This window comes from Opisthocomus hoazin, chromosome Z, assembly GCF_030867145.1.
Source record: "Opisthocomus hoazin isolate bOpiHoa1 chromosome Z, bOpiHoa1.hap1, whole genome shotgun sequence".
In the NCBI taxonomy this organism is placed as follows: Eukaryota; Metazoa; Chordata; class Aves; order Opisthocomiformes; family Opisthocomidae; genus Opisthocomus; species Opisthocomus hoazin.
In genome coordinates this window covers 53,875,895-53,903,394 of record NC_134454.1, presented here as the reverse complement: position 1 = coordinate 53,903,394, position 27,500 = coordinate 53,875,895, and the positions used below count along the sequence as shown (strand labels likewise).

The following is a 27,500-nucleotide window of genomic DNA, read 5'->3' as shown; positions in this document are numbered from 1 at the left end:
TCCCTCCCTCACGCGTGCGGCGCCGAGGGCACCGGCGACAACGGCAACCTCCCCCCTCCCCGCTTCCTTCCGCCCCCGGCGCCAGCGCGCATGCCCCGGCGGCCGGCAGCGGGCGGGAGGAGGCGGGGACGGGGGCGGAAGCGGAGGCGGTGGGCTCCCTCCTTCCCCTGCCCCCTCCGCCCCTCCCCCTCCCTCTCCTCCTCCTCCTCCTCCTCCTCCTCCTCCTCCTCTTCCCTCCCCCGGCGCACGGTGCCTCTCCCCTTGCGCCGCGGCCGCCGGGACGGCCGCCGCCGCTGCGGGAACAAAAGAAGGAAGCGGCCGCGGCTGTGCGGCCAGCCCTGCGCGCCGCCCCCCTCCTCCGCCGGGGGCCCTCCCGGCAGCCGCCTGGAGACCCCCGCGGCGCCTTCTCCGACGCAGGCCGCGGGGTGTCTGGCCCCCGCCGGGAACAGGTAGGCGGGGCGGGGAGGGGGGTGGCTGCTGGGGTCAGCTCCCCAGGGCCCTCACGGCAGCGGGAGGGGAGGAGGGGGGCTGCCCGGGCCACCCCGCGGGCGGCCCCGCCGCTCTCCGCCTCCCGGCGGCCTCCTCCCGCCCGGACCCCGGTGCGGGGCGAGGCCGCGGGCCGGGCCGCTGCCAGCGGGGAGACAATAAGATTTCCTTGGCCGCCGCCGGCGGCGGGGCCGTGCGGGCCGGCAGCGGCGCGGGGCCTTGCGGCGGCGGCCGGGCCGGGCGTGACTCAGGGGTTTGCGAGGAGCGGCCTGGCCCCGGCACCCCCCCCGCCGCCGCTCCGCATCCCGGCAGCCGCCGGGGTTCCTTTGTGTTCCGATGTCCGCGGCGGGGGGGTGCGGGGGGCCGTTAAGACGTACGGCGCTGCGGGCGCTTGGCAGCGGCTCCCCTTTTGTCTGACTCGCCCGGCCTCGGGAAGCGCCCGGTGTCGGTACCGACCCCGCGTCCCCCCGCGCAGGTGAGAGAGCCTCGGGAAGCCTGGGTGAACGCCGCTTGGGGTTTGTCTCGCGTAACTGCGGTCCCGCTGCGGAAGGAGGGTGTGGGCCGAAGGGGTGTTTAGGTCGCAGCAGACGCGTCGCCGGCGCGGTTCCCGGCTTTTGCGGTGGATCTCGGTGCGCGTCGGGGGTCCTGACGTCCGTCCTTAACGCCGAGATGTGGGGCCGTCCCGGCGGGACGGAGCCGGGCTGTGCCTGCGGGGCGGGGGGGAGGGGGGCTGCGCGTCCCGCTCCGAGCCTCGCCGCGCACTGGACGGGATGGAAGGGCTCCGGTTTGTGTGGGTTGTGCGCCGGAGGCCGCCCGCTAGGCACCCCACCCACCCCCCCCCCGCCGGTCGCACCGGGCCGTCCTGCGATCAGGCGGCGACGGCGGCCCGTTGGGGGCGGCGATGCTGCCGCGCTTCTCCGGGGGCTGAGTCGATAACGGGGCTCCGCGGCCGGGAGATACAAGTAGGGGCTGATTCAGCGGCGCTCCGCCGCCGTCCACCCCTGACAGGCGGAAGCGCGGGCGCCCGCCCACGTGACCGGCGGGCGGGCCTGGCGGGCCTGGGCCTCGGGGGGAGCGGGGTCGAGCCGCGGGGGGGGGGGGGGGGGGGGAAGGGCGGCGGAGGAAGTGCTTCCCTGCCTGGCGGGGGGGTGTGAAGCACGGCTCCTTGGGCAGCGGCGACTCGAGCTTCCCGGCGGTGGAAGTGGGCGCCGGGGCCTGCGGGCGGGGTGCGTGGCGGAACGGCTTCGCGCTGGTGCGGCAGCGGAGCCGGGCACTGGGAGCAATTCCGCGTAACGGGGGGGCGGGAGCGCAGCCTTCCGCTGGCGCTGTGCGGACGTAGGCCTGCGACACAGGCGGCCAGGGTTTGTTTTGTTTTTTTTTATTTAGATTTCTCTAGGCGGGTCGTGGTTTCTTCTCGCTCCCTTGGCTGGTGTGTGTGTGTGGCTGTAAAGCTGCGCCAGAGTAGGTGGGCAGCCGTTTTGTAGTCCTGAAAGGAAACTGTTTATACCCGGGAGGTGTTACAAAAAGGCGTAAATACGGCTGTTCATACCGGGGAAGTGAGGCCCTGCGACCACCAGCAGGCAAGCAGATGAGTTTTGCTGGTTTACTTTCTCCTGCTCCTGGTTTACTTTGGTCCCAGAAATTCAGCTTAAGTAGCTGAAGGCAGCTGTCGGTTGCAGTTGTCATGCTGGTGGAACACAAGTTTACTACTTGCAGTGTGGGATTTTGTTAATTCAATATAGTATTCCTCTGTACACAGTAATGGATTTGCTTGTGGGGTTTTTGACTTCTTGCAGGCATCAGCAGTCAAATTGTGATGACTCTTCCTGGATAGGAAGATGGCAATCTAGAGATTACACTAAAATGTCTCCAGGTACCTTGTACAGAGCTTCTACTCAATCTAAATTTTGGGAGGGCAAGCACAGTGTTCTTAAGTGTCCTCAATTTGTAGCAGATTGCTTGATTACTGTGTTCCAGTTTTGTTGCCCTTGGGAATCAAGGATTTGGTTGCTATTCAGTTTTTCTACTAACCTTGCTTTGCAGAGGTTAACCAGCAGTGAAGGTGAAGTATTTTTTATTCCTAACTTCTGCAGTTCATGGTAGAGTGTTAGCATTGTCTGCCTCTGGGAGGTTCAGAAGACTTGCTATAACTTTATTAAGACAAAGGATTTAACTGGCTTTTTATTTTAACGTGTAGGCTGTGTAATAGAACATATTCATCAGTTTAAAGCTGTTGATTTTATTTCTCTTGGAAGAGTAAGACTCCGTGTAAACTTACTTCAGAAATGCTCTTTAGATTCTCAGTCGAAGGGCCTGTTGTATGCCTGTTGTCGCCACTTAGTACTCAGTATTGGGTTTCATACACAATTTAAGCAGTGTTCATGGTCTTGTTTTGGAAATTTCTCTTAAAGGAATAAGGACTTTAGATGGCTGCTGCCAACACTGAAGGGTTTTCTGTTGTTCTGCGTGGCAGACTCATTGTGAGTGTAGGAACCGCTATTAGCGGAATTAGCATCAAAATGATGCAAGATCAACATTACTGAAAAAGTGGAGCTCTTCTGCTAGAGTCGGGGGGGGGGGGGGGGGGGGGTGGAAGTAAACTATAGTATTTGCCAGAACTGTTTAGTAGATAGGAACTTGGTCTTGCTTATTCTGCATATCACTGTTTGTGCTCAGAGGTTGGTAATAAAGGGCTGCTTTGGCTGTCAAATTTAATATGGTCATAACTTGCATATGCAGCTCAGTGCCCAACAAGTACATTATTTCCCAGTATTAGTATGATGACACTTTTTCTTCTTTTAAAGGTTCATAACGATGTTACTTAGCAATAAAATTACAGTATTGAATGGTATATTAACATCCATATAAGCCTCTTTAAGAATGCTGATGCCACTTTTTGGGGGCAGGGTGAGCAGAGATACTTTAATTCTGTAATCCTGTAATTGATTTTGGTGACATGCCAGCTCCTAATGCAGTTCTTGATTTTATTTACAGCATCGAGATGACTCAGGAGACAAACCAGACCCCAGGGCCCATGCTGTGTAGTACAGGATGTGGATTTTATGGAAATCCTAGGACAAATGGGATGTGTTCCATTTGCTACAAAGAGCATCTTCAGCGACAGCAGAATAGTGGTAGAATCAGCCCAATGGGTAAGGGTGTGTGTTTGTGGGGTTTGTTTTGTTTTTTATTTACTACTTTTAAAATAAAATGTATACAAAATGACAAGGAATCCCGGAACATGTCTCAGGCGAACTTCTGAAAGCCGTACTAAAACAGTGACTATCAAAGAGAATACTACTTTAAATCACCATAAAGATAAAAATACATTTCAGTATAATGTGTTCCGGTCCGCTTGGCATTCAGCCATAGCTTGCTTTCCCACTTAGCCTCCTCTTTTAGTGTATTCTTATACAATCTGTGTGTTTCGGTAGTGGGTAGCCTGTCTTTAAGTAAGGAGTGATATGCAGTAGCAATGAAGATTGGATGCAGACAGTCCATATCTGTACACAAGACTATTTGACTAACGTATACACTACAATTTGTGTGTAACTAACTTGTCAAATTCTTGTTAACCTAGGAACAGCCAGTGGTTCAAACAGTCCTACCTCAGACTCTGCATCTGTACAGAGGGCAGACACTAGCTTAAACAACTGTGAAGGTGCTGTTGGCAGCACATCTGAAAAATCAAGGTACAGTGAAGGTATTACTTTGAGGTTTGCATGAGCTGTGAGTGTGCAGCAAGTGGAAGGCCTGCAGCAGTCCTGCCCTATTGCAGTGAGTTTCTGCAGAGCAAAAAGGGACAGTCTGCCTGACAGTGCTTTAGGAATCTGTGTAAATGAGAACCGATTGAAATATTTGGTGTTGGATTGTTACATGTAAAAGGATGGTTTTGATTTATCTGGAGAGATGTTTTCTGCAGGTTTGCCTGTTTTCTTCTAGGGAAACTAAAATAGTGTAAAAAAATGTGTTTTGAAGATAGTAGAAGCAGAGGTCAGGGAAGTGTATCAGTAGTAGTTGAACAGGTAGTTTATTAATAGGTCTGGATGGTTTAAGGTTTTATTATGAATGCAAAACTAACATAAATTACGTGTTTCACTGTACTTAAACAGAAATGTGCCTGTTACCGCTTTGCCTGTAACGCAGCAAATGACAGAAATGAACATTTCAAGAGAGGATAAAGTAACACCAAAAACGGAGACCGAGCCAGGTATGTTTGCAGAGTAGCACTGGGTACAACTGGTGACTTAACGGAAGTGGATGGTTTGTTTTCTTTGTAAGTAGGCATCTCCTGTTGTGGCCATGGTCTTGGGAACTGTTGTGATCATTGTTAAGGATGCTTTTTGAGTACTCTCTCCCCGGTCAAGAAGAAGGACTAGTGCCTCAATAGAGTTTGAAGATGCATGTTCGCTGTTAGTGAAAAATAACCCTGACACCTGTGAGGGTGGGTGTGGCTCCCAAGCCTGCTTTTTTAAAAGTAAGGTACTCTAAAATTGCTGTTGGGCAAGGTGTTCAGATTTGAAGTCAAAATGTTGAGATCACTGTGTATTATGTAGCAGTACAATTCCTGCGGACTCGTGGCAGTCAGAGTGGCTTGTTGCGTTTGGAGAATGGGGTTCTTAATAAATTCCGTTCCACAGAGGAATGAGGCTGTGAGGGGAAGGGAGTACCTGGTCTGAAAATACTAACAGAAGCTGTTTAGGGTTCTTCAACAAATTCAGTAATCAGCAGATATAATCAATGCATTGTTCCGCGGTTGTCGGATATTTGCAGCCTTAATTGCTGGGTGTGAATTGTCAATTTAAAAGTTTTATACTTGTACTGGAAGGCTGTAGCTGTAGTAGTTAAACGTTAAAGTGTAAACTGTTTCTTGGAGGGAGGCAGGGAGGGACAGCTTTCCTACCTACAATGTGTGACTGAATTCATGTTGAGTTGTTCAAATAGATATCTTAACACACTTGTTCCGTACTTACACACACTTTTTTATTAAATTTCGTGGTTCTGAAATAGTCTTAAGAGGCTGAAAGCCGATGTTTAGTAAGAAGTCTGTTCACTCAAACTGAAGATGAAATTAAATTTTTCAGTTTTGAAGTCAGTGAGATGAAAATTGCAGAAGATGCTACTCAGCACTGTATAAAAAGGATTTTTATCTAGATATATCTTTGCTAGCAAAGACTGCTGTAAGACCTGATATTTAATTGCTCGGTATTTGTACAGAGGGTTTTACCATTTGCAACAAGTCATGCTAAGTCAAGATTCTGTGACATAAAGCACACTTGTGCAACATGTTGGGTTTTTCATTTTGCATGGACTGAGAGGAGACTTTTGCAAGTATTAACTTCCTGTAACTGATGTCATCTGAAGAGGCTTTCTTCATGTAACTGAGAAATAATTTAGACTTTGCTACTGTATTTCAGCCCCTCTTCCCTTATGAATTCCTACCAGAAATGTGGCAAGCAGGAAAGAGGAATACATAAAATGAGAGCAGTGGTGAAGTAATAGGTGACTTCAACCTTACTAGAAGTGTCAGAAGGAATTTGTCATTTCGCCGGGTGTAAAGGACAGTCTTCAGTAGTTGTTGACATATTTCCTGTTTTTCAGGTACTGTGGGTCAACTGCTTGACAGGTAGTGTCACACAGCACTCTGTTGATTAGAATAGGGGAAAAAAAATATAAAAGCAGCTCGAGATACTTATGTGAGGTTGTAAATAATCTCACAGGTTGAAAACAGTAAAAACTGTCACAAGCTTGTGTAGAGATGACTGGAAAAACTGCGAGACAACTTAAATGTGTCTGGGAAAAACATGTAGAACAAAACTGCTGTCCTGAGTACGTACCTGTAAATTTGTGAGATGGCCTCAGCTGCGGTAATGCCGGAGTTCCCTTCTGAGTGTTACCATTTGGCACAGACTGTACACAGCATAGGATAGTGTCCCCACGTAGTTTTCTTAGGGTTTGTTGGACATGTGAAATACACAAAGTTTTGGCTGTATTCAGTGGTACGTCGGTCTCTGTCTTGCAGGCAGGAGAAGCTGGCCTAAACTTTTGTCTAAAAATCCTGGTCATTTCTGGACTCGTTGCGCTTTTCTTCTGCTTTTTCCAGCAGTGTCCAACATGTGCTGGTCTCTCAAGGAGGAACTGAAACAATGGTAAATAATTCACATCGCCTCGTAGCAACAAAGCTAGTACTTTCTATGAGGTGTAATTCTTTAGGATAATGCCACAGCCACGGAGTTGCTAGAGAAAACACAGTCTAGTTGTAAGCACAGTCTGACCCTAGCAACTGAATTTCATAACCATCTGTCAGATAGTAACAGATTATGAACAAACAATGTAACCTTCAGGCAAAGTAGCTTTTTAATGTCTTCAACAGACTGAAGTCACATGCTCTGCCGCCAAATTTTCATTAGTGAATGAAATTTTGGATATTTCCCTTACAAGCGGGAAACATAAAAATATAATTACATCTGGTCAATGGAAATTTTTTTAGCAGTCTGTAGCATAAAATCATACTTGTTTGCTGTTGGAATTGAAGCAGCTGACTTGAGAAGGTGGTGAAGTTGAGGAAAAATGAAGCTTAACAGGCTTACTTTTTTTTTTTCGGTTGAGAGGTTTTATTTCCTTTGCACAGGTCGGTGTTGCAACCTGGGTTCTTATTCAGAACAAAACCAGTGCTAAGACACTTAATTGTATTTTAGTATTTGAAGGAAGAAAGGCATGATGGATGTAACTGATCTAGTTGGTTGTAATTCATGTCTAATGTGTGTGTTTCTTGTAACTTGTAATTTCTATGTTCAGATTACTTGTTTGGTGCAGTTTTATAATTGAACAGTGGCATGTATTCAGTGCAATTGTGTGTCTAAACTGCTCGTAAAGGAATGCTCAGAGAAATCTAGAGGCTGTTATGGCCAAACTCAAATTCATAAGTGGGCACTATTTACAGAATACTTTTTAGAGGATTTTGATAAGCTTTTATACTGCTTATGAAGGATTGAATTCTAATAGTCTTGACCCAAGTCAGGCTATACCCAAGCCTTCTAGAAGTACGATTCATAGTTGGTTTTTTTGCTGTGCTGAGTTGCAGGAATTACATGCAAAACTTAGCTAACTCTTTTCTTTGTGTTATGCTATTAAAGCAATATATCTACCAAGCTGGTGAGGCATAGTGGAGCTCTTAACACATGTGTTCTGTTTTTTTAGCAGGTGTTCAAATGGAAATAAAAGATCTGTACAAGAAAGAGAATTGGGTTAGATGGTAGCCACTAAAAAAAAAAAGATTTTGAAAAGAACTGTGTTTAAATAATCATATTGTGTGAAGTTACAGCAGATGTTTAGCCTTTTCCTGCGCTTTTGTACGTCATCACCTTGCTGAATGATGAGTCTCCAGTCAGGTCTGCCGGTGTTTCCAGACGTGATTGGTATCGGAGGCTTGGGGTTTAGGTTTTGTGCGTTTCTTTGGTTTTGGGTGTGTTTTTTAAATGCAGTAATAGCTCTGTTTCGGGGACTAGTGTGATTAGCTATCATTTTGTGAAGCCACAGCTGCAGGGTAGCACTGCTTATAAAGAAAGTGAACCAGAAATTGAACTGATTAAGGTCTTGTGTAAATCACGTATTTAAAAAATACCTGAATACTGTTAGCTACTGTATAATTCCAGGAGTGTTGTAACTTACACTTTCTGTTGCTGAATAAATCATCTTCAGAAGACAGCAGGCAGCACTGGTTTGCTCACTTGTCTCTTGGCTTTCTACCAAGCCAATATGATTTGAGTTATTTTACACCTGTCCTGCATTCAGGTTGAGACCCCATTACGGGTTAGTCTCACATTGTGGGTAGAACCAATGTACACATCTGTGATGTCTAGTGTGTGGTGCAGGTAATACTGTGAGTAAGATGCTGAGTAGACAGCTAGCTTATGAGATACGGTAAGATGCAGATGGTAACTACACCATATTCCTTGGGTCTTGTTGTAATGAACGCTGTGTTAATTCTGATTTGTTTGCACACATGGCTATAGTATTTTAACCATGTTGCTATCTGTAGACAGTTCCTTTGCGGCTCTTGGTAAAATTGTCTAATACAACAGCTCTATCTTGTGTTGAAAATAATTAGCTCATCTTCATGTTCCCCGTGTCTGCTGCAGCTTCAGCAGATGCCCCTGTGTCATGGCTTAACCCCGGCTGGTGACACAGAACCACGTGGTGGCTGTATTGCCCTTCCCCCCGCTGGGAAGAAAAAGGCAAAACCCGTGGGTTGGGATAAGGATGATTTAACAGAACAGCAAAGGTAGCAAACAGTAACAACAATAATACTGATTTAAAGAATATACAAAACAAGGGATACACAGAGCAAGTCTCTCTCACCGCCCGATGCCCAGCGTGCTCCTGAGCAACAGTTCCCCTCCGCCAGCCAGCTGCCCCACAAAGAGCCCCACCATGATGGCACACAGTATCGGATACCATGTTTGTTTGGCCAGTTTGGGTCAGCTGTGGCGGCTGTGAGCCCTCCTGGGTTCGTGTGAAAGTTAACAGTATCCCAGCCGAACCCAGGACATTATTCACACCTTATTCTATACCGTCTAAATTATGCCCAGGTCCCTCATTTTCCAGTTAATTACCACCACTTTTCCTGTTCTATATATATATCACACAGATATCATTCCTCTTGGGCTGTGGAGCATCCCTCTCAAATGTCTGTTGAATTCATTTAATCTGTGACTTTGGGCTACATCTGTCATAACAGTCTTTCAGGGCAGGAGACTTGAGGTGTGGTGTTGGGTGACTGCATGCTGCGTCCAGAGGTCATGGCTGGTCTATCTGGCATGGCCTGTGCCCACAGTCTGTGGGCTGAAGGTGCCAAACTTCAGGAGGTTGCTGGGCGCCAGTTGCTGAAGCAAGGTCCAGTCCCACCACTGCTGCACTTTGTTCATTTTCATCAAAGCCCATCCTTCATTAGTTTGGGTGATTCTTACTGTAATACCATTGATAAGGCATATAGTGACTATAGTGGTGATGACATGCGGTGGTAGGGCTATTTAGCAATTAACATCATACAACTTAATTCATTGGCTATTCTCACCCAAAGTCAAATCCCCATGAGGTATACATCGAACTTCCCTATCCTGCTGCATCACCCACCAAGTGCACCCAGGTCCTTGAGCAAAAGCAGTCCTGCAGACAGGTTTGCCTTTGCTTGAGGCAGGACTAACCCAGACTGTCTTCCCTAATGTATTTTTCATGTGCACTGTGGGGACGTCATCCCCTTCTACAGTACGTGGAAGTTTTGACTGGGCAGGGCCAGGTTGGTTGGTGGATCTCCTGGTGTTAACTAACAAGGTGGCTTTTACTAAATGAGTAACTCAGTGTCTGAAGGCACCACCCCGCTTGCTCTCAGCGTAGTTTTTAACAGTCCATTGTACTGTTTGATTTTCCGAAAGGCTGGTGCAGGATAGGGGATGTGATACACCCACTCAATGCCATGCTCTCTGGCCCAGGGGTCTATGAGATTTTTTTGGAAATGAGTCCCATTGTCTGACTCAGTTCTTTCTGGGGTGCTGTTTCTCCAGAGGAGTTGCTTTTCAAGGCCCAGCATAGTGTTCCAGGCAGTGGCATGGGGCACAGGGTAGGTTTCCAGCCATCCGGTGGTTGCCTCCACCATTGTGAGCACATGGCACTGGCCTTGGCAGGTTTGTGGGAATGTCATATAATTGATGTGCCAGGCCTCCTCATGTTTATGTTTTGGCCATTATCCTCTGTACCACTGAGGCTTTACCCGCTTGGCTTGCTTGTTTCACTTTCATGGATAGCCTGTGTGATAGTGTCCATGGTCAAGTCCACCCCTCAGTCATGAGCCCATCTGTATGTCGTATTTCTTTCTTGATGGCCTGAGGTGTCATGCGTCCACCAAGCCATAAACAATTCACCCTTGTGTTGCCAGTCCAAACCCACCTTAGCCACTTTAATCTTGGCAGCCTAATCCACCTGATGGTTGCTTTGATGTTCCTCAGTGGCCTGAATCTTAGGGACGTGGGCATCCACATGGCATACTTTTACAACTAGCTTCTCTAGCAGGGCAGCAATATCTTGCTACAATGGCAGCCCAGATGGGCTTGCCTCTGCGCTGCCAATTGCTCTGCTTCCAGTGTTTTAACCACCCCCACAAGACGTTTGCCACCATCCGTGAGTCAGTGCAGAGATAGAGCACTGGCCACCTGTCTCAGTCAGCAATGTCTAAAGCCAGGTGGATGGCTTTTCACCTCTGCGAACTGGTTTGATTCACCTTCTCCTTCAGCAGTTTCTGCGACTTATCATGTAGGAGTCCATACAGCAGCCTTGCACCTCTGATGCTTTCTACAGTGCGGCAGCACCCACCAATCAACAGGGCATACTGCTACTCATCTTCTGACAGCTTATTATACAGTGGGGCCTCTTCAGCTCGTGTCACCTCCTCCTCTGGTGATACTCCAGAATCTTTGCCTTCTGGCCAGTCCATGATCAATTCCAGAATTCCTGGGTGACTGGGGTTTCCCATTTGGGTGCACTGGGTGATCAGCGCGACCCACTTACTCCACGTAGCATCGGTGGCATGATGCGTAGAGGGGACGCTGTCTTTGAACATCCAGCCCAGGACGGGCAATCGTGGTGCTAGGAGGAGCTGTGCTTCAGTGCCGACCACTTCTGAAGCAGCTCGAACGCCTTCATGTGCTGCCAGAATCTCTTTTTCAGTGGGAGTATAGCGGGCCTCGGATCCTTTGTATCCCCGGCTCCAGAACCCCAGGGGTCGACCTCGAGTCTCCCCTGGTGCTTTCTGCCAGAGACTCCAGGTTGGGCCATTCTCCCCGGCTGCAGTGTAGAGCACGTTTTTAACATCTGGTCCTGACTGGACTGGCCCAAAAGCTACTGCGTGAACTATCTCTCGTTTAGTTTGTTCAAAGGCTTGTCGTTGCTCAGGGCCCCATTTGAAATTGTTCTTCTTCCCAGTCACCTGACAGAGAGGTCCATCCTCCAAAAACCCACAACAACTAAAGAGGCTTGTGTTTCCTTTTTGCTGGTTGGTGGAGACATAGCTGCTATTTTGCTGATCCCATCCATTGGGATCTGACGGTGCCTATCCTTACATTTTATTCCTAAAAACTGGATCTGTTGTGCAGGTCCCTTGACTTTACTTCGTTTAATGGCGAAACCAGATTTCAGAAGGATCTGAACTGTTTTCTCCCCTTTCTCAAACTTGTTTTTTTGTATGACCCCACACAGGGATGTCATCGATGTACTGCAGATGTTCTGGGGCTTCACCCTGTTCCAGTGCAGTCTGGATTAGTCCATTGCAAATGGTGGGACTGTATTTCCACCCCTGGGGCAGTCAACTCCAGGTGTACTGGACGTCCCTCCCAAGTGAAAGCAAACTGTGGCCTGCACTCTGCTGCCAAAGGGATGGAGAAGAATGCATTAGCGATGTCAGCGGTGTCACACTGCTTGGCTGCCTTTGACTCCAGCTGATACTGAAGTTCTAGCATGTCTGGCATGGCAGCACTCAGCGGTGGTGTGACTTCATTCAAGCCATGGTAGTCTACTGTCAGTCTCCACTCTCCATTAGATTTTGTCACTGGCCATATGGGACTATTAAAGGGTGAGTGAGTCTTACTGATCACTCCTCGGCTTTCCAGGTGACGGATCAGCTTGTGGATGGAGATCAGGGAGTCTCAGTTGGTGCGATATTGCCGCCGGTGCACCGTTGTAGTGATTGGCACCTGTTGTTGTTCAGCCCTCACCAACCCCACAACAGGAGGGTCCTCCAAGAGACCAGGCACAGTGGACAGCTGTTTAATGTCCTCTATCGCCAAAGCAGCTCTACCAAAAGCCCACCAGTACCCTTTTGGGTCCTTGAAATACCCTCTCCCGAGGTAGTCTATGCCAAGGATGCACAGGGCCTCAGGACCAGTGACAATGGGATGCTTCTGCCACTGCTTCCCAGTTAGGGTCGCTTCAGCCTCCCATGTAGTCAGCTGTTGGGATCCCCCTGTCACACCAGAAGTACAGATAGGTTCTGTCTGCCCCTTTGTAATCTGATGCTGTTAAAGTACACTGTGCATCGGTGTCCAGTAGAGCCTGATACTCTTGCGGGTCTGGTGTGCCAGGCCATTGAATCCACACCGTGCAATAAATCCGGCTGTCTCTTTCCTCCACCTCGCTGGAGGCAGGGCCCCTCTAATCCTTGTCAGAGAATTTGCTGCTCACCTGCTGTAAAAATGACTTGGAGGTCCCTTCAAGAGGATCAGAAGTAAGATGAGGCTTTCTGCTCTGTCTGGAGAACTGCCCGCTGCAGACCAGAGTGGCATTTTTCCCATAAGAATCCATTTTTGTGATTGTTTTTTCCTTGCAGCTCATGCCTCTAGGGTTCAGGTAGGTTTTCCGTCCCACTTCATGTCCTCTCTGTGGTCACGCAGGTAAAACCACAGGGTGCTTCATGGTGTGTAGCCTGTGTATCCTTTCTCTTGAGCAGAGGAACACTTATTCCTAATAACTGAGATACTGCTCTGTACAAGTGGGGAGTAAGACATATTCTCTTTGAGTTGCTGGACCTCCCAGGACAGTTTTTCCACAGCCAAGACAAGGGAGAACAAGAGACTTACTTTGTGTTGCCGTAGGCCGTATTGCCAAAACTGCGTATCCCTCAGCTCGCTCAGGAACAGGGACCGGGTGATGATCATAGAATCATAGAAATCATAGAATCGTAGAAAGTTTTGGGTCGGAAGGGACCTCTAGAGGTCATCTAGTCCACCCCCCCCTGCAGCAAGCAGGGACACCGCTAACTAGATCAGGTTGGTCAGAGCCCTGTCCAGCCTGGTCTTGAATGTTTCTGGGGATGGGGCCTCCACTACCTCTCTGGGCAACCCGTGCCAGTGTTTCACAATCCTCATTGTTAAGAATTTCTTCCTTATATCTAACCTAAACCTACCCTGTTTAAAACCATTACCCCTCGTCCTGTCACTGCTGTCTCTACTAAAAAGATTGTCCCCAACTTTCCTATAGGCTCCCTTTAAGTACTGAAAGGCTGCAATCAGGTCTCCCCGCAGCCTTCTCTTCTCCAGGCTGAACAAGCCCAACTCTCTCAGCCTGTCCTCACAGGAGAGGTGCTCCAGCCCTCAGATCATTTTTGTAGCCCTGCTTTGGACCCGCTCCAACAGTTCCATGTCCTTCTTGTGCTGAGGGCTCCAGAGCTGAACGCAGTACTCCAAGTGAGGTCTCACCAGAGCAGAGTAGAGGGGCAGAATCGCCTCCCTCGACCTGCTGGCCACGCTTCTCTTGATGCAGCCCAGGACACGGTTGGCCCTCTGGGCTGCCAGCGCACATTGCTGGCTCATGTCCAACCTTTCATCCATCAGTACCCCCAAGTCCCTCTCAGCAGAGCTGCTCTCAATCCTTTCATCCCCCAGTCCATATTGATAACGGGGATTACCCCGACTCAGGTGTAGGACCTTGCACTTGGCCTTGTGGAACCTCATGAGGTTCACACAGGCCCACCTCTCCAGCTTGTTCAGGTCCCTCTGGATGGCATCCCCTCCTTCTGGTGTCTCAACTGTACCACTCAGCTTGGTGTCATCTGCAGACTTGCCGAGGGTACACTCAATGTCGCTGTCCATGTCATTGATAAACATATTGAACAGCACTGATCCCAGTACGGACCCCTGAGGGACTCCACTCATCACTGGTCTCCATCCGGACATCGAGCTGTTGACTACCCTTTGGCTGCGACCATCCAACCAATTCCTTATCCACCGAAAGGTCCACCCATCAAATCCATGGCTCTCCAACTTTGAGAGAAGGATGTTGTGGGGGACCGTGTCAAAGGCTTTACAAAAATCCAGATAGATGATGTCCATTGGTTTTCCCTTGTCCACCCTTGTTGTTACACCATCATAGAAAGCCACTAGGTTGGTGAGACAGGACTTGCCCTTGGTGAAGCCATGCTGGCTGTCTCGAATCACCTCCCTGGCCTCCATGTGCCTTAGCATATCTTCTAGGAGGATCTGTTCCATGATCTTCCCAGGCACAGAGGTGAGGCTGACAGGTCGGTAGTTCCCAGGGTCTTCCTTTCTACCCTTTTTGAAAAGGGGCACAATGTTTCCCTTTTTCCAGTCACTGGGGACTTCCCCTGACTGCCATGACTTTTCAAATATCATGGAGAGTGGCTTGGCAACTAGATCAGCCAGTTCCCTCAGGACTCTGGGATGCATCTCATCGGGTCCCATGGACTTCTGTATGTTTAGGTTCCTCAGGAGGTCCCGAACCTGGTCTTCACTTACAGCTGGAGGGATTTTACCCTCCTGGTCTCCTTCATGCCATCCATCGACTCGGGAGAGGTGATGTCTGGCTCTGCCTCCTTCTCCTGTTCCTGTGATGGCCCTGGTTCATAGTCATGCCTTACCAGGCAGACTGATTTTTTGTGTATTTCTTTTTCTATATAGAGGGAGCTGATACCGGCACGCATTGGTGTTTCTGGTTTAACTGCAGTGCCTGTCTCTGGGATTGGGGCAGCTGCAGGGGCCAGGGTGGTTTTTTTGGCCCTCTTTCCCTTGAGAGCACTGAATAGTGTTGGACAGGGCTCAGTAGGCATGGGCCAGGCCCCTGCACCTTGCAGTGATTTGTGTTTGTCTGGAATTGCTTGGATGACAGCATACTTCCAAATATTTCACTAGTTTGTCAGGATTCTGCTCTTGTTTAGGGGTAAAGTTCAAAAAGACAGGAGTTATCCGCAATCCTAGGCATTTGCCCACATTGTCTCACACACCCTGCCACTCATAATTGTCCATACTTGGAGCAGATCTCTGGACGATATTTTTAACTAGTTGTTTAACCCTAAACAAGACCTGAAAGACATTCAGGAGACACAGCAACAGGAGCATGCTGGCTGGAACATCCCAAGGATACTCAAATGTCTCAAAAGCTTTTATGACTAGCCTGAAGGAGAAAGGAGGGGTGAAAGAGTAGGGGGGAAAGTGTCCCCTCCGTCCTTACCCATAGAGTGGGTGTGGTTATTGATAAATTCTGAGAGTATCCCAGGTACAGAAATTACTGCAATGCTCCATACAAATACAACCTTAACCTCATGCCCAGTGATGTTATCATAACATAAATTGATATTACACAGTACAACAAAGTGGTAATCCTGATCATTTTCCCAGAGGTGATGAACAGCACGATAGGGAATGCATACAGTGAGTAAGGATTTACGTGCCACAACATTGTGACCAAACAAACCAACATTGTGACCAACAACTATTTAACATACTAAATGTATGTAACAAAATATAAAAAAAGTTGTTTTAACACCATCTGGTCAGCCCTGCCATTATTCCAGTCCTTTGTGCCACACGCTGTACATCACAGAATCACAGAATAGTAGGGGTTGGAAGGGACCTCTGTGGGTCATCTAGTCCAACCCTCCTACCGAAGCAGGGTCACCTACAGCAGGCTGCACAGGACCTTGTCCAGGCGGGTCTTGAATATCTCCAGAGAAGGAGACTCCACAACCTCCCTGGGCAGCCTGTTCCAGTGCTCCATCACCCTCAGAGTGAAGAAGTTCTTCCTCATGTTCAGACGGAACTTCCTGTGCCTCAGTTTGTGCCCATTGCCCTTTGTCCTGTCACTGGGCACCACTGAAAAGAGCTTGGCCCCATCCCCCTGACACCCACCATTCAGATATTTGTAAGTATATATTAGGTCCCCTCGCAGCCTTCTCTTCTTCAGGCTGAACAAGCCCAGCTCCCTCAGCCTCTCCTCGTAGGGGAGATGTTCCAGTCCCCTCATCATCCTTGTAGCCCTCCGCTGGACTCTCTCCACTAGCTCTTCATCTTTCTTGAACTGAGGAGCCCAGAACTGGACAGAGTACTCCAGATGGGGCCTCACCAGGGCAGTGTAGAGGGGAAGGAGAACCTCCCTCGTCCTGCTGGCCACACTCTTCTTGATGCACGCCAGGATTCCATTGGCTTTCTTGGCACCCAGGGCACACTGCTGGCTCATGGTTAACCTGTCGTCCACCAGGACACCCAGGTCCCTCTCCGAAGAGCTGCTCTCCAGCAGGTCCACCCCAAGCCTGTACTGGTGCATGGGGTTGTTCCTCCCCAGGTGCAGGACGCTGCATTTGGCTTTGTTGAACCTCATCAGGTTCCTCTCTGCCCAACTTTCCAGCCTATCCAGGTCACGCTGAATGGCAGCACAGCCTTCCGGTGTGTCTACCACACCTCCCAGTTTGGTGTCATCAGCAAACTTGCTGAGGGTACATTCTAACTCTTCATCCAGGTCGTTGATGAAGAAGTTAAACAAGACTGGGCCCAGTACTGACCCCTGGGGGACACCACTTGTTACCAGCCTCCAACTAGACTCAGCGCCGCTGATGACAACCCTCTGAGTTCTGCCATTCAGCCAGTTCTCTATCCACTTCACCGACCACTCATCCAGCCCACACTTCCTCAGCTTCCCTAGGAGGATACCATGGGAGACTGTGTCGAAAGCCTTGCTTTAAGTCAAGGTAGACAACATCCACGGCTCTCCCTTCGTCTACCCAGCCAGTCATGTCATCGTAGAAAGCTATCAGATTGGTCAGGCATGATTTCCCCTTGGTGAATCCATGCTGACTACTCCTGATAACCTTCTTTTCTTCCACTTGCTTGATGATGGCCTCCAGGATAAGCTGCTCCATCACCTTTCCCGGGATGGAGGTGAGGCTGACCGGCCTGTAGTTCCCTGGGTCCTCCTTCTTGCCCTTTTTGAAGATTGGAGTGACATTGGCCTTTCTCCAGTCCTCGGGCACCTCTCCTGTCCTCCAGGACCTCTCAAAGATGATGGAGTGGCTCAGCAATGACATCCGCCAGCTCTCTCAGCACTCGTGGGTGCATTCCATCGGGGCCCATGGATTTGTGGGCATCCAGATCGCTTAAGCGATCCCTCACACAGTCCTCCTCGACCAAGGGAAAGTCGTCCTCTTTGTAGGCTTATTCTCTTACCTCCGGGGCCTGGGATTCCTGAGGGCCAGTCTCAGCACTGAAGACTGAAGCAAAGAAGGCATTCAGTAGCTCTGCCTTCTCCGCATCCTCCATCACCAGGACACCCGCCTCATTCAGCAGCGGCCCCACATTGTCCCTAGCCTTCCTTTTGCTGCTGATGTAGTTGAAGAAGCCCTTCTTGTTGTTTTTCCCATCCCTTGCCAGCTTCAATTCCAGGTGGGCCTTGGCCTTCCTCGTCGCATCCCTGCATGCTCTCACCACGTTTCTGTACTCTTCCCAAGTGGCCTGCCCCTCTTTCCACATTCCATGGACCTTTCTCTTCTGCCTGATCTCTGCTAGAAGCTCCTTGTTTAACCATACAGGTCTCCTGCCTCCTTTGCTCGATTTCTTTCTCAGGGGGATGCATTGCTCCTGTGCATGGAAGAAGTGTCGTTTAAAGAGCGACCAGCACTCATGGACCCCCCTGCCTTCGAGAGCCCTGGCCCACGGGATTCCTCCCAGTAGCTCCTTGAAGAGGGCAAAGTCAGCCCTCCTGAGGTCCAACGTTTTGATCCTGCTTCTCGCCCTGCTTCCTCCACGCAGGATCCTGAACTCGACCATTTCATGGTCACTGCAGCCGAGTCTACCTCCGACCTTCACATCCTCCACCAGTCCTTCCTTGTTTGTTAACACAAGGTCCAGCAGCGCGCCTTTCCTTGTTGGTTCCTCCACCACTTGCATCAGAAAGTTATCATCAATGCTCTGCAGGAACCTCCTGGATTGCGCCTGCCTAGCTGTGTGGTCTTCCCAGCTGATGTCAGGGTGGTTGAAGTCCCCCATGAGAACCAGGGCCTGTGACTGTGAGGCTGTTTGCAGCTGCCTGTAGAAGGCCTCATCAACCTCCTCCTCCTGGTCAGGTGGCCTGTAGTACACACCCACCGTAATGTCACCCTTATGAGCCTGTCCCTTAATTCTAACCCACAAGCTTTCAACTTGTTCCTCATTTGCCCCCAGGCCAATCTCAATGCATTCCAGTTGCTCCCTCACATACAGAGCAACTCCCCCACCTCTCCTTGTTGGCCTGTCTTTCCTAAAGAGTCTGTAGCCATCCATGACAGCATGCCAGTCATGCGAGTTGTCCCACCACGTTTCTGTGATGGCGACCAAGTCGTAGCCGTCCTGCTGTATAATGGCTTCCAGCTCCTCCTGTTTATTGCCCATGCTATGTGCATTGGTATAGACACACTTGAGCTGGGCTGTCAATCTCACCCCTGGCCTTGGCACTCCAAGCCTGGGCTCATCCCTAGTGAGCTGGGCGATGCCCCCTTCCCCCTTCAAACCTAGTTTAAAGCCCTCTCAATGAGCCCCGCCAGCTCGTGGCCAAGAATCCTTTTTCCCCTTTGAGATAGCTGAGTTCCACCTGTCACCAGCAGGCCCGGTGCTGTGTACACCTCCCCATGATCAAAGAAGTCAAAATTTGACTGATGGCACCAGTCCCTGAGCCACCTGTTAACCAGGTGAGTTTTCCTGCCCCTTTCAGTGCTGTTCCCTGCCACTGAAGGGATGGAGGAAAACACCACCTGCGCCCCTGATCCCTCAACCAGTCGCCCCAGTGCCCTGAAGTCCCTTTTGATGGCCTTGGGACTTCTTTCTGTGATCTCGTCCCCGCCAACCTGCATTACCAGAGGGGGTAGTAATCAGAAGGCCGCACCAGACCAGGGAGTTCCTTAGCAACATCCCTAACCCGGGCCCCAGGGGGGCAGCAGACTTCCCTGTGGGATGGGTCCGGTCGGCAGATCGGGCCCTCTGTTCCCCTCAGAAGGGAATCACCTATGACAATGACTCTCCTTTTTTTCTTAGTTGAGGCAGTTGTAATTCTTGGGGCTGTCTGACTTGTCCTGGGCAACTGCCTGGATGGAGCTTCACCTTCACCCACATCCTCCGTGGCCGGTCCCTCACATTGCAGAGCCCCATACCTGTTGCTTAAGGGCAACTGGGCAGGTGAGGGAGGCCGGGGGGAGATTCGCTTGCCACCCCGAGCAGGGACCCGTTTCCATTCCCCCCCATCTCTTAGGTCCCCTCTTTCTGCTCGGTGGCAAGAGGGTTGGGGGTTCTCTGCTTTCTGTGGAGCCACCTCCTGCTGCGTCTGCCTCAGGGAGGGCAGGGTGCTGCCCCACCAGTCGATCTCCCGCTCACACTCCTGGATGCTCCTCAGCCTCTCCACTTCCTCCTTCAGCTCTGCCACCAGGCTGAGCAGGTCATTCACCTGCTCGCACCAAACACAGCCGTTGTCTCTGCTGTCCTCCGGTACGAGCGCCAGGCTCAGGCACTCCCTGCAGCCAGAGACCTGGACACCCGCGTTCTTGCGTGGGGCCTCTGTCTGGGTCCCCACACTCCTTCTAGCAAGAGCTTTACCACGGGTGGTAGCCATGGCTAGAATATCTCCTGGACAGGCGATGCCCACTACTTGAGTTGCTAGGAGGGGGGGCTGCACCCTACCTGTCGCCTTCCCCGCTCGCCCTGCCCGCGCAAACTGCCGCGCCGCTCCCCGGCTGCTGCGCCGCCTCTGTTTGCCGGCTCTGTTCGCCCGCGCTCCCTGGGGGCTGCTCTTATCCGTGAGGGGGTTTGGCCGCTGTCACACTCGACTCCGCCCCCGCTGAGTCAGAGCTGCCGCTCGTTGGCACCTCCCGCTTTCCCGCTCGGGGGGGGGGGGGAGGGGGGGGGCTGGGGTCTCCTCTCTCTCGGCGCTTTTTGCCGCCTTGCCGCTGCGGTTTTGCCACCGGAGAAAGGGTCCCTCGGTGCGAGCCTCTGCTCCAGAGCCCTTCACCTTCAGTAGCTTCCTAAAGCCAAAGGGACTGTTGTTGCTTAGCCCCAGCTGGCGACACAGAACCGTGCAGCTCTTCTACCACCCCTGCCCTGTGGTGGGGTGGGCAGAATGGAAAGAAGGCGGCAAAGCCCGTGGGTCAGCATAAAGACAGTTTAACAGAACAGCAAAGGAAGCGAACAGTAGCAAAAATAATTCTGATACAAAGAATATACAAAGCAAGGGAACACATAGAGCAACTCTCTCACTGTCTGATGCCCAGCGCTCTCCCGAGCTGTGATTAACCTGCTCCCGGCCAGCTACCCCACTCCGAACTAAGCATGACGTCACATGGTATCAAATACTCCATTTCTTTGGCCAGGTTGGGTCAGCCGTCGCACCTGTGTCCCCGGCTGTTGAGGGGTGAAAATTAACCTCATCCCAGCCAAACCCAGGACACCCTGACTGAAACAATTCTGAAATGGAACCAATAGGCTCTTCTAAGCCCTGGAGCTGTCCACCTTGGAAAATAAAGACTGGGGACCCAACTGTTGGTCCTGTGCTTGTTGGTGATAGGATGCTATTATTATTTTATTTCAACAGCCGTATACCACAGACATCAAGTCTTCATGGTGACCAAATTAAACCATATTTATGTGTGATACTGAAACTGGGGTATCTTTACATTGTATTAACGTAGCAGTAAAGATACGCTGGACGCTTAGAGTTGGGCATGTGGGCGATGAGTTGCATACTGTAGCACATTTCTGTTCGCCTTCTTTGACATGAAATTAAACATGATGGAAATTCATTCTACCGCCTTTCATCATGGGTCTCTGGGGTGACATAGCAATTCTAGTTCCTGAAGAATAAAGTATTTACACTCAGGAAGCTTGAGAAAGTGTCCATCTTTTCAGACTGAAATTTTGTATACAAGTCCCTTGTGTAAATATGCATTGTAAGTATTGCACAATCTCTAGTGCAGCTTTCTGCTCCAGTACTGCAGAAATGTAGTCTAATATCTTTTTACTTTTTTTTTTCTTTCTTGTTTTAATTTTTCCAGCTCTTCTGTGGTGGGAGTTGGGGGTTAACTTCATCAAGTCATAATGCTTTAATCAATTTTTTTTTTTTCTTATACTTTGAAGACTTTGCTCCACTGATATGCCTACCACATACTAGTACCATGAAAGTCATGCATTTTAGGCTGTTGGGATCTTATTTTGGTTAATTTCTGTTTAGTCAGAGAAGCTACTAAAAACTTCTTGGTGTTACTTTGGTAGCACTGTCTGGTCACTTTTGTTATGGGGGGGGTTAAAATGTAATATTGCTGTATTTTCATCAGGCTTTGTGCAACTGAAATACTGTATTCATTGCTTTCTTGTGTCAAATCTCAGTGGGAAGATACCTACAGTAGGCATATTCTTTTGCAGGAGTCATACTGGTTTGTACGAGGAAAACCACTGTCAATTTTTAAAATCTTGTTCTTAGAGTGGTTTGTAATTTTCAGTGGCAGTCCCACATAGTCAATGTGGCTTAATGCGTTGGGGTTTGAGAAGAGCTTTGTTCTCCAGTTTGTAAGATCTTTCTCCATATAGATTGAGTAGCTGTCATGCTGTGGCATGCAGCTAACTTCTTTCTTCAGTAGCCTTGCTGTTCCCACATGCCTATTGTAAAGATGTATCTCATCTTCAGGCTATACATGAAGGAAATGTTCCCATATTCATGATGCAATGGCTGTATTTGTGTGGGTTTTTTTCAGGCACTGCTCCAATACTAGGATTATGTTAATCTTTATTGTCCTAGCAGATCAGTGATAGTCTTCCTTGTGCATGACGGTAGTACATCGTACAGTGCCTACAGGTAATAATTTAAGACTGAAAGAATAGTTAATAAAAGCCTGCCCAGTTCTGAAAATCTGTTGCTCCTAAGTTCTTTGGCCTTGTAATAGAAGAGCCGGTCTAGTAAAATTCAAGGGAATTAAACCTGATTGGGTAACCTGCTAAACCAAAGGCTGGGAGGGGAATGACCGAGGTGATGGAGAAGGGTACAAGCAAAGAGGAACTCTGTTATAAAACCTGTTTTAGTGGTGAGGGGTTTGCTTCATCTGAACGCTGTTACTGAGGAAGCAACTGTACAAGTACCAGTAACCACTATTTTCCAACTTTCAGCATTTGTTCAGTTATTCATTCCATGATGATCATACAGCAGTAATTCAGAGCACTTCGCCTGATGACTAACACTGTGATTTCTGGAATAAAATGAATTTAGTATACTGAGGACTGGAATTGTGCTTGCCCGGTTGGATTTGGCTTCCATGCTAAAGAAAGCCTCTTATGACACGCAGTTCTCAGGATAGTACCAGATAAATTTATGTTGGCTCCTGATGTCATGGCAGAACAACTACAGTTTACCATGTTTTTTATCTTTAAGTAAGGGGCAGGGTAGGCAGCTTTGCCTCTGTCCTAGCCATTACTCAGAAGCACATCTATGAAGGTCTAACATTGTATAAACGCATCATCAGGCTTGGCTCTGCTGGCATAAAAGAATAGGAGAATCCTTTTGTCATGGAGGGTGATAAATCGAACATTTGAACTTGGATTTAGGGGGCTACATCCCGTCTTGTCTTGGGACATTTTAGTGCCCATTACTGCATGTTGTACACTGCTTTTCCTTCTTGGAACATGTTTTAGTTGGGAGGAGGGTCCTGTTCAGCAGCCCTTTCAGGAAATGTGCCTCTACAGTTTCTTAGGATCACTTTCATCACTTCCCAGTTCGTGGGCTGCCAGTTGTGAGTTTCTTCATGCAAAGGAGGATTTATACCTGTAGCGGTTGGTAACATTTTCCTTTAGATGGATTTGTTCTCAGTGTCTTTGTTTTGTGGTAGCGATCCTACTAGGCTGTCCCTTTGCCTTGGTGGTTCCTGGGAAGTTGCTGTTTCCGCTGTTGCTGCCTTGTTGGCATCTTAGGCAGTGATAAAGCTTGCTCCTCTTCTTGTTTTCCTTTTCTCTTTGTGCATATTGTGAATGTCTTTAATTATTTAGGTCACTGCTGATTTGCCCCTGTTTCTGCATTTTCTTTTGCATCTGATTGAAACAGCATGTATGCTCCCAGAGGTCATATTTATAAGTTGGTTCTGATGCAGATGAAGCTTCCCCCTGGCTAACTATACACCAAATTGCAAATTGTGTGAGCAGTTCTGGTTTCTCTTTTTCATTTGCCATGGCTTACAATTAGCATTTCATTTTTAAACCAATTAGCAACATAACAAATCTAAAAGGAGTTTAACTGTGCTTTTTGGGAGGTGTTTGGTCATTTATTGTTTTTTAAGGCTATAGTGATGGCTGTTAGCCAAGGTCCATAGTATCCAACAGGCTTGCACTGTTTATGTATGATACCACTGTTTTTTAACTTGGTTTTTGGTCACAAGCTCTCAAATAGATTAACTGATACCAAACACTGCTTTCCTTGGGATTCGAAGACAAGTGCAGAGGATTATATCTGTTCATCTGGAAAATGTTAATCATCAAGACAGAAATTTTTCTCAAAAAAAAAAAAAAGCAGCATCAGAAATTACTCCAAAAAGTAGCCATAGCAGTAATGACTGTAGTGCCAGTGCTGTGATAGTTTTCTTATCCCTCAGACGTGGCAAGATAGCGCTGACACTGACCTTCCCAGATTTTTTTAGAAAAAGATCTATGCAAGGTGACAAAAAATAAAGGCAGTAAGTGGCCTTAGTTGTTCATTATGACTGTTGCTATAGTGTATAAGTTAAGTATAAGAATACATTAGCAATGATTGTTTTACTGCATGAAATTTTTTTGGTGGTTGGCACTGAAGGTTCCTTGTTACCTCTGAGAGCTTGTCATTTAAATCTTGTTTAGATTATGAAGTCTTGACACTGGGCTGTCTTGTCCACTGAATTGTGAGGTTTTCTAGGTGTTAGTGGTAATAGTGAGCTGTGTTTTAGAATACCTATGAACACAGTAATGCAAACGCAATTTTAAAAAACAAATATGAGAGTAAAGATAGAAAAACAGTCAGCATAACTGTTCTTTCATGTCTGGAAAAAATCCACTTTTCACAGGATACAACACTTAGTGATCCAAAAGAATCTCAGCTAACAAATCTTATTTGTGTGCACAAAAGTTGATTACAAATAAGTCCTTAAAACTTACATACTCCATTTATTCTGGAATGCACTTTGTAGTTTATTCTATTTTAGAACAATAGATGTCCTCATACATCTGGGAGTGTTCAGGAAAACTGTACCAGGAGCAGGTGTTAAAGTTGTGTACAAACATTGCTCTCACAGCTTTCCTCCATTCCAGTTGGGATATAAAGGGAATATTAAAAAAAAATTGATTGATGGAAAAAAAATATTTTTGAGCAAATTAACAGGTTCACAAAAGTTCACAAAAGGACAATTTTTTATCCTTCAGAGAACTTAACTAAAAAGTGACTCAGGTTTGTGTGAAGATGTTCATGACAGAGGTGGTTGAAAATATGACTTATTTTAACTATACCTGCTTGAACACTTAACACTGAGTAAAGTGCGAAAGTACAGAGACATTCAGTGTAAATCTGCACTTCATTCTTCAAACTACTGAAAGTGTCAAAAGCCTGAAGGCTCTTTTGAACTGTGTTTGTGTTTTATAGCTGCGTTCTGGATCTGTCACAGAATCAGTGGCTTGCTGGCTGCTCTCTTGGTGAACTGTTGTAGGCGTCTGACTTAACAAGTGTAGTGACAGAGTAACCCATTACTATGATAGTAGCACATTACTGAATTTCATTTGCTTCTAGAATATGTTCCTATTAGTTGCTTAATCATATGATTTTTTTTTTTAAACATTGAAGGTGTACATGGAACTTCTAGAGCGCTTTCTAAGCCCTAAACACCTGTGTACACCTATGTAGGTGTAACAAATAAGTGCCTTATATTTTCTAGCTGATGAACCGTGGGGGAAACCTAATTGTCTTGTGGAGAACCAAAAGGGAAGAACAGAGTACCTAGAAATCCCTATTGCTGATTTACGTTTTCGTAGACTAGTCTATGTAGTACTTTAGACAACAAACATCAGGATCTTAGTAGGGGGAATCCTTAGGAAATACATGCGTGCTACTGAATATCTAGTGAAGTAAAGAAAAGGGAATTTAACCTATATTTCCTTTACTTGCTTTAACAGTTGTTACTCAACCAAGCCCATCAGTTTCTCAGCCTAGTACTTCACAGAGTGAAGAGAGAGCCCCTGAACTGCCCAAACCAAAGAAGAACAGATGTTTCATGTGCAGAAAGAAGGTTGGCCTCATAGGTATGAGAACACTTTGTCAATTTTGAGCAGGTCTTTGTGATTAGTTGCCTCTTCCTAGACAAAACTTAATGAAATATCTGTACCATTAAACTTCCTTGCTTCTTCAGAATCCAAACAACTTAGTACAGTTGTTCGCTCTGTATGTCAGACTAGACAAACATACCCTCTTTGTAGTGACTAAGCCCTTAATTTACAACTTATTTAAATGTGAAGCTTCCTAGTGATGTTGCTTCTTTTTCTATGTACAGGATTTGACTGCCGATGTGGAAACTTGTTTTGTGGACTTCACCGTTATTCTGACAAGCATAACTGCCCGTATGATTACAAAGCAGAAGCTGCAGCAAAAATCAGGAAAGAGAACCCAGTTGTGATGGCTGAAAAAATCCAGAGAATATAAGTTAACCTGCTTGTGAAAAGACTGACTGACTTTTTGTGTTTTTTTTAATATATCCTAGGAAAACACAAAAGAGCAGGTGCATGGCCATTTTCCTTTGTTCTCCAAAGTTTTACTTTTAGTCTTGTCTGTCTTAATGATATTTCAGAATGTTTGAGTGTTTGTTACAGGCAGGATTGGACAGATACAGCCCTTGAAAACATATATGCCCTCCCCAGAATATAGTTGGTTCATAGGAAACCTGCACAGGAATACATATGCACAGAGGACAGACTGTAGTTTACATGTGCCAAACAGATGTATGCTATCTGCATGTTTGCAGCAGATCTGCCTTTTGAGATGTGTTTGAAATATATAATCTTTGGCTAGTGTTAGTGCCTGTTCTGGAGAAGGAGACATCAAAAAGGTTGGCAGTCTACTTCTGTCATTTAACATCTCATTCTAATTTTAGTTTCCACACTCCATTGTTTTCCAGTAGAATGTAAGCTATGTAGAGGGGTCCACCATCCCAGTAAGATGAGTGTTTATGCATTTTTAAGAGAGTCACTTACCAATTGCAGTGAGAAAAATGGGAAAAATCATATATGTATGAGAAGGAGACTGTTTCGGAAAAGATTACATTAACTTTAGAATCGTGAAAATAGGTTACCAAAGGAAATGTCCTGCTAGGAACTTAGGAACTGGCCTGCAACAGAGTTGTCTGCTTTTCCTTGCATAGCTAAAAATGTGGTGTAGCACAATATTGTAAGATTGGTTCCCAAAAAAAGTTACGTATGTTTTTAGACATACTACAGCAGCTCTATCAAGCAACACGTGTCTGAGTAAGTTGCTGAGGTATGAGAGCAGTTTATTATCCATACACTTTGTTTTGTGTGTTCTGAGTTCAAAAGAATATTAGGAATTATTTTTTTCTCATTTTAAATGTAACAGTTGCACAGTTCTGCATGGAAAACCATCCCCAACATGGCTGCTGTAGACTTAAGTGGTAGTTGGAACTACTCTTGGAGGGCTGCTTTATCATTTTTAATTGTACTTGGGTGTAGGACTGTAGTTCTTGGGTGTATTGCATGGGCTGCATTATCTACAGCATTGTACAATAACAACTCTAGAAAAGGCAGTATACTTCACTGATGCTTGTCTGGTAATATCACTTCTGTGTTATAATGGAAGGGGTTTTGTGATGTATGAAACTTGTGGTTTTTTATATAAACAAGTACAGTTTAGACTAGTGTTGTGGTAATGCCTGTTCTCATCTGTAAATAGTTATGTACGTAAACAAGGCGCTGCTCTTAAACTTCTGATTTTAATTGCAGTGTTCAGTCTTAGGTTTCACTTCACTATTAAAAGCATCAGGTTTTTGCTTCTAACTTTGTTCTTCTGAGTTATTAGATATGCAAACATGTACAGATAGTTCATATTTATGTATTGCACATAATCATGCTACCCAGCATCTATGCTATATTGTATTATGTAAATAATAAAAATCATGTACAGAAGGAAATACTTCCTTTTGTGATAGTTCATTGGTT

General features: G+C 47.5%; 1 protein-coding gene across 3 annotated transcripts; it reads left to right on the top strand.

Annotated features, from left to right (window-relative positions):
- On the top strand, nucleotides 1-27,474 carry ZFAND5 (zinc finger AN1-type containing 5). Of its 3 annotated transcripts, none has more exons than XM_075447069.1 (6): nucleotides 1-449; nucleotides 3,481-3,638; nucleotides 4,067-4,178; nucleotides 4,599-4,696; nucleotides 25,452-25,577; nucleotides 25,826-27,474. In XM_075447069.1, the coding sequence occupies exons 1-6, from the start codon at nucleotides 91-93 to the stop codon at nucleotides 25,972-25,974; spliced, it is 1,002 nt and encodes a 333-aa protein (XP_075303184.1). In that variant the 5' UTR covers nucleotides 1-90; the 3' UTR covers nucleotides 25,975-27,474. The 3 variants fall into 3 exon arrangements, with proteins under 3 accessions (XP_075303184.1, XP_075303182.1, XP_075303183.1); XM_075447067.1 differs by lacking the exon at nucleotides 1-449 and adding an exon at nucleotides 755-961; XM_075447068.1 differs by lacking the exon at nucleotides 1-449 and adding an exon at nucleotides 2,267-2,359.
- Nucleotides 27,475-27,500: the final 26 nt, after the last annotated feature.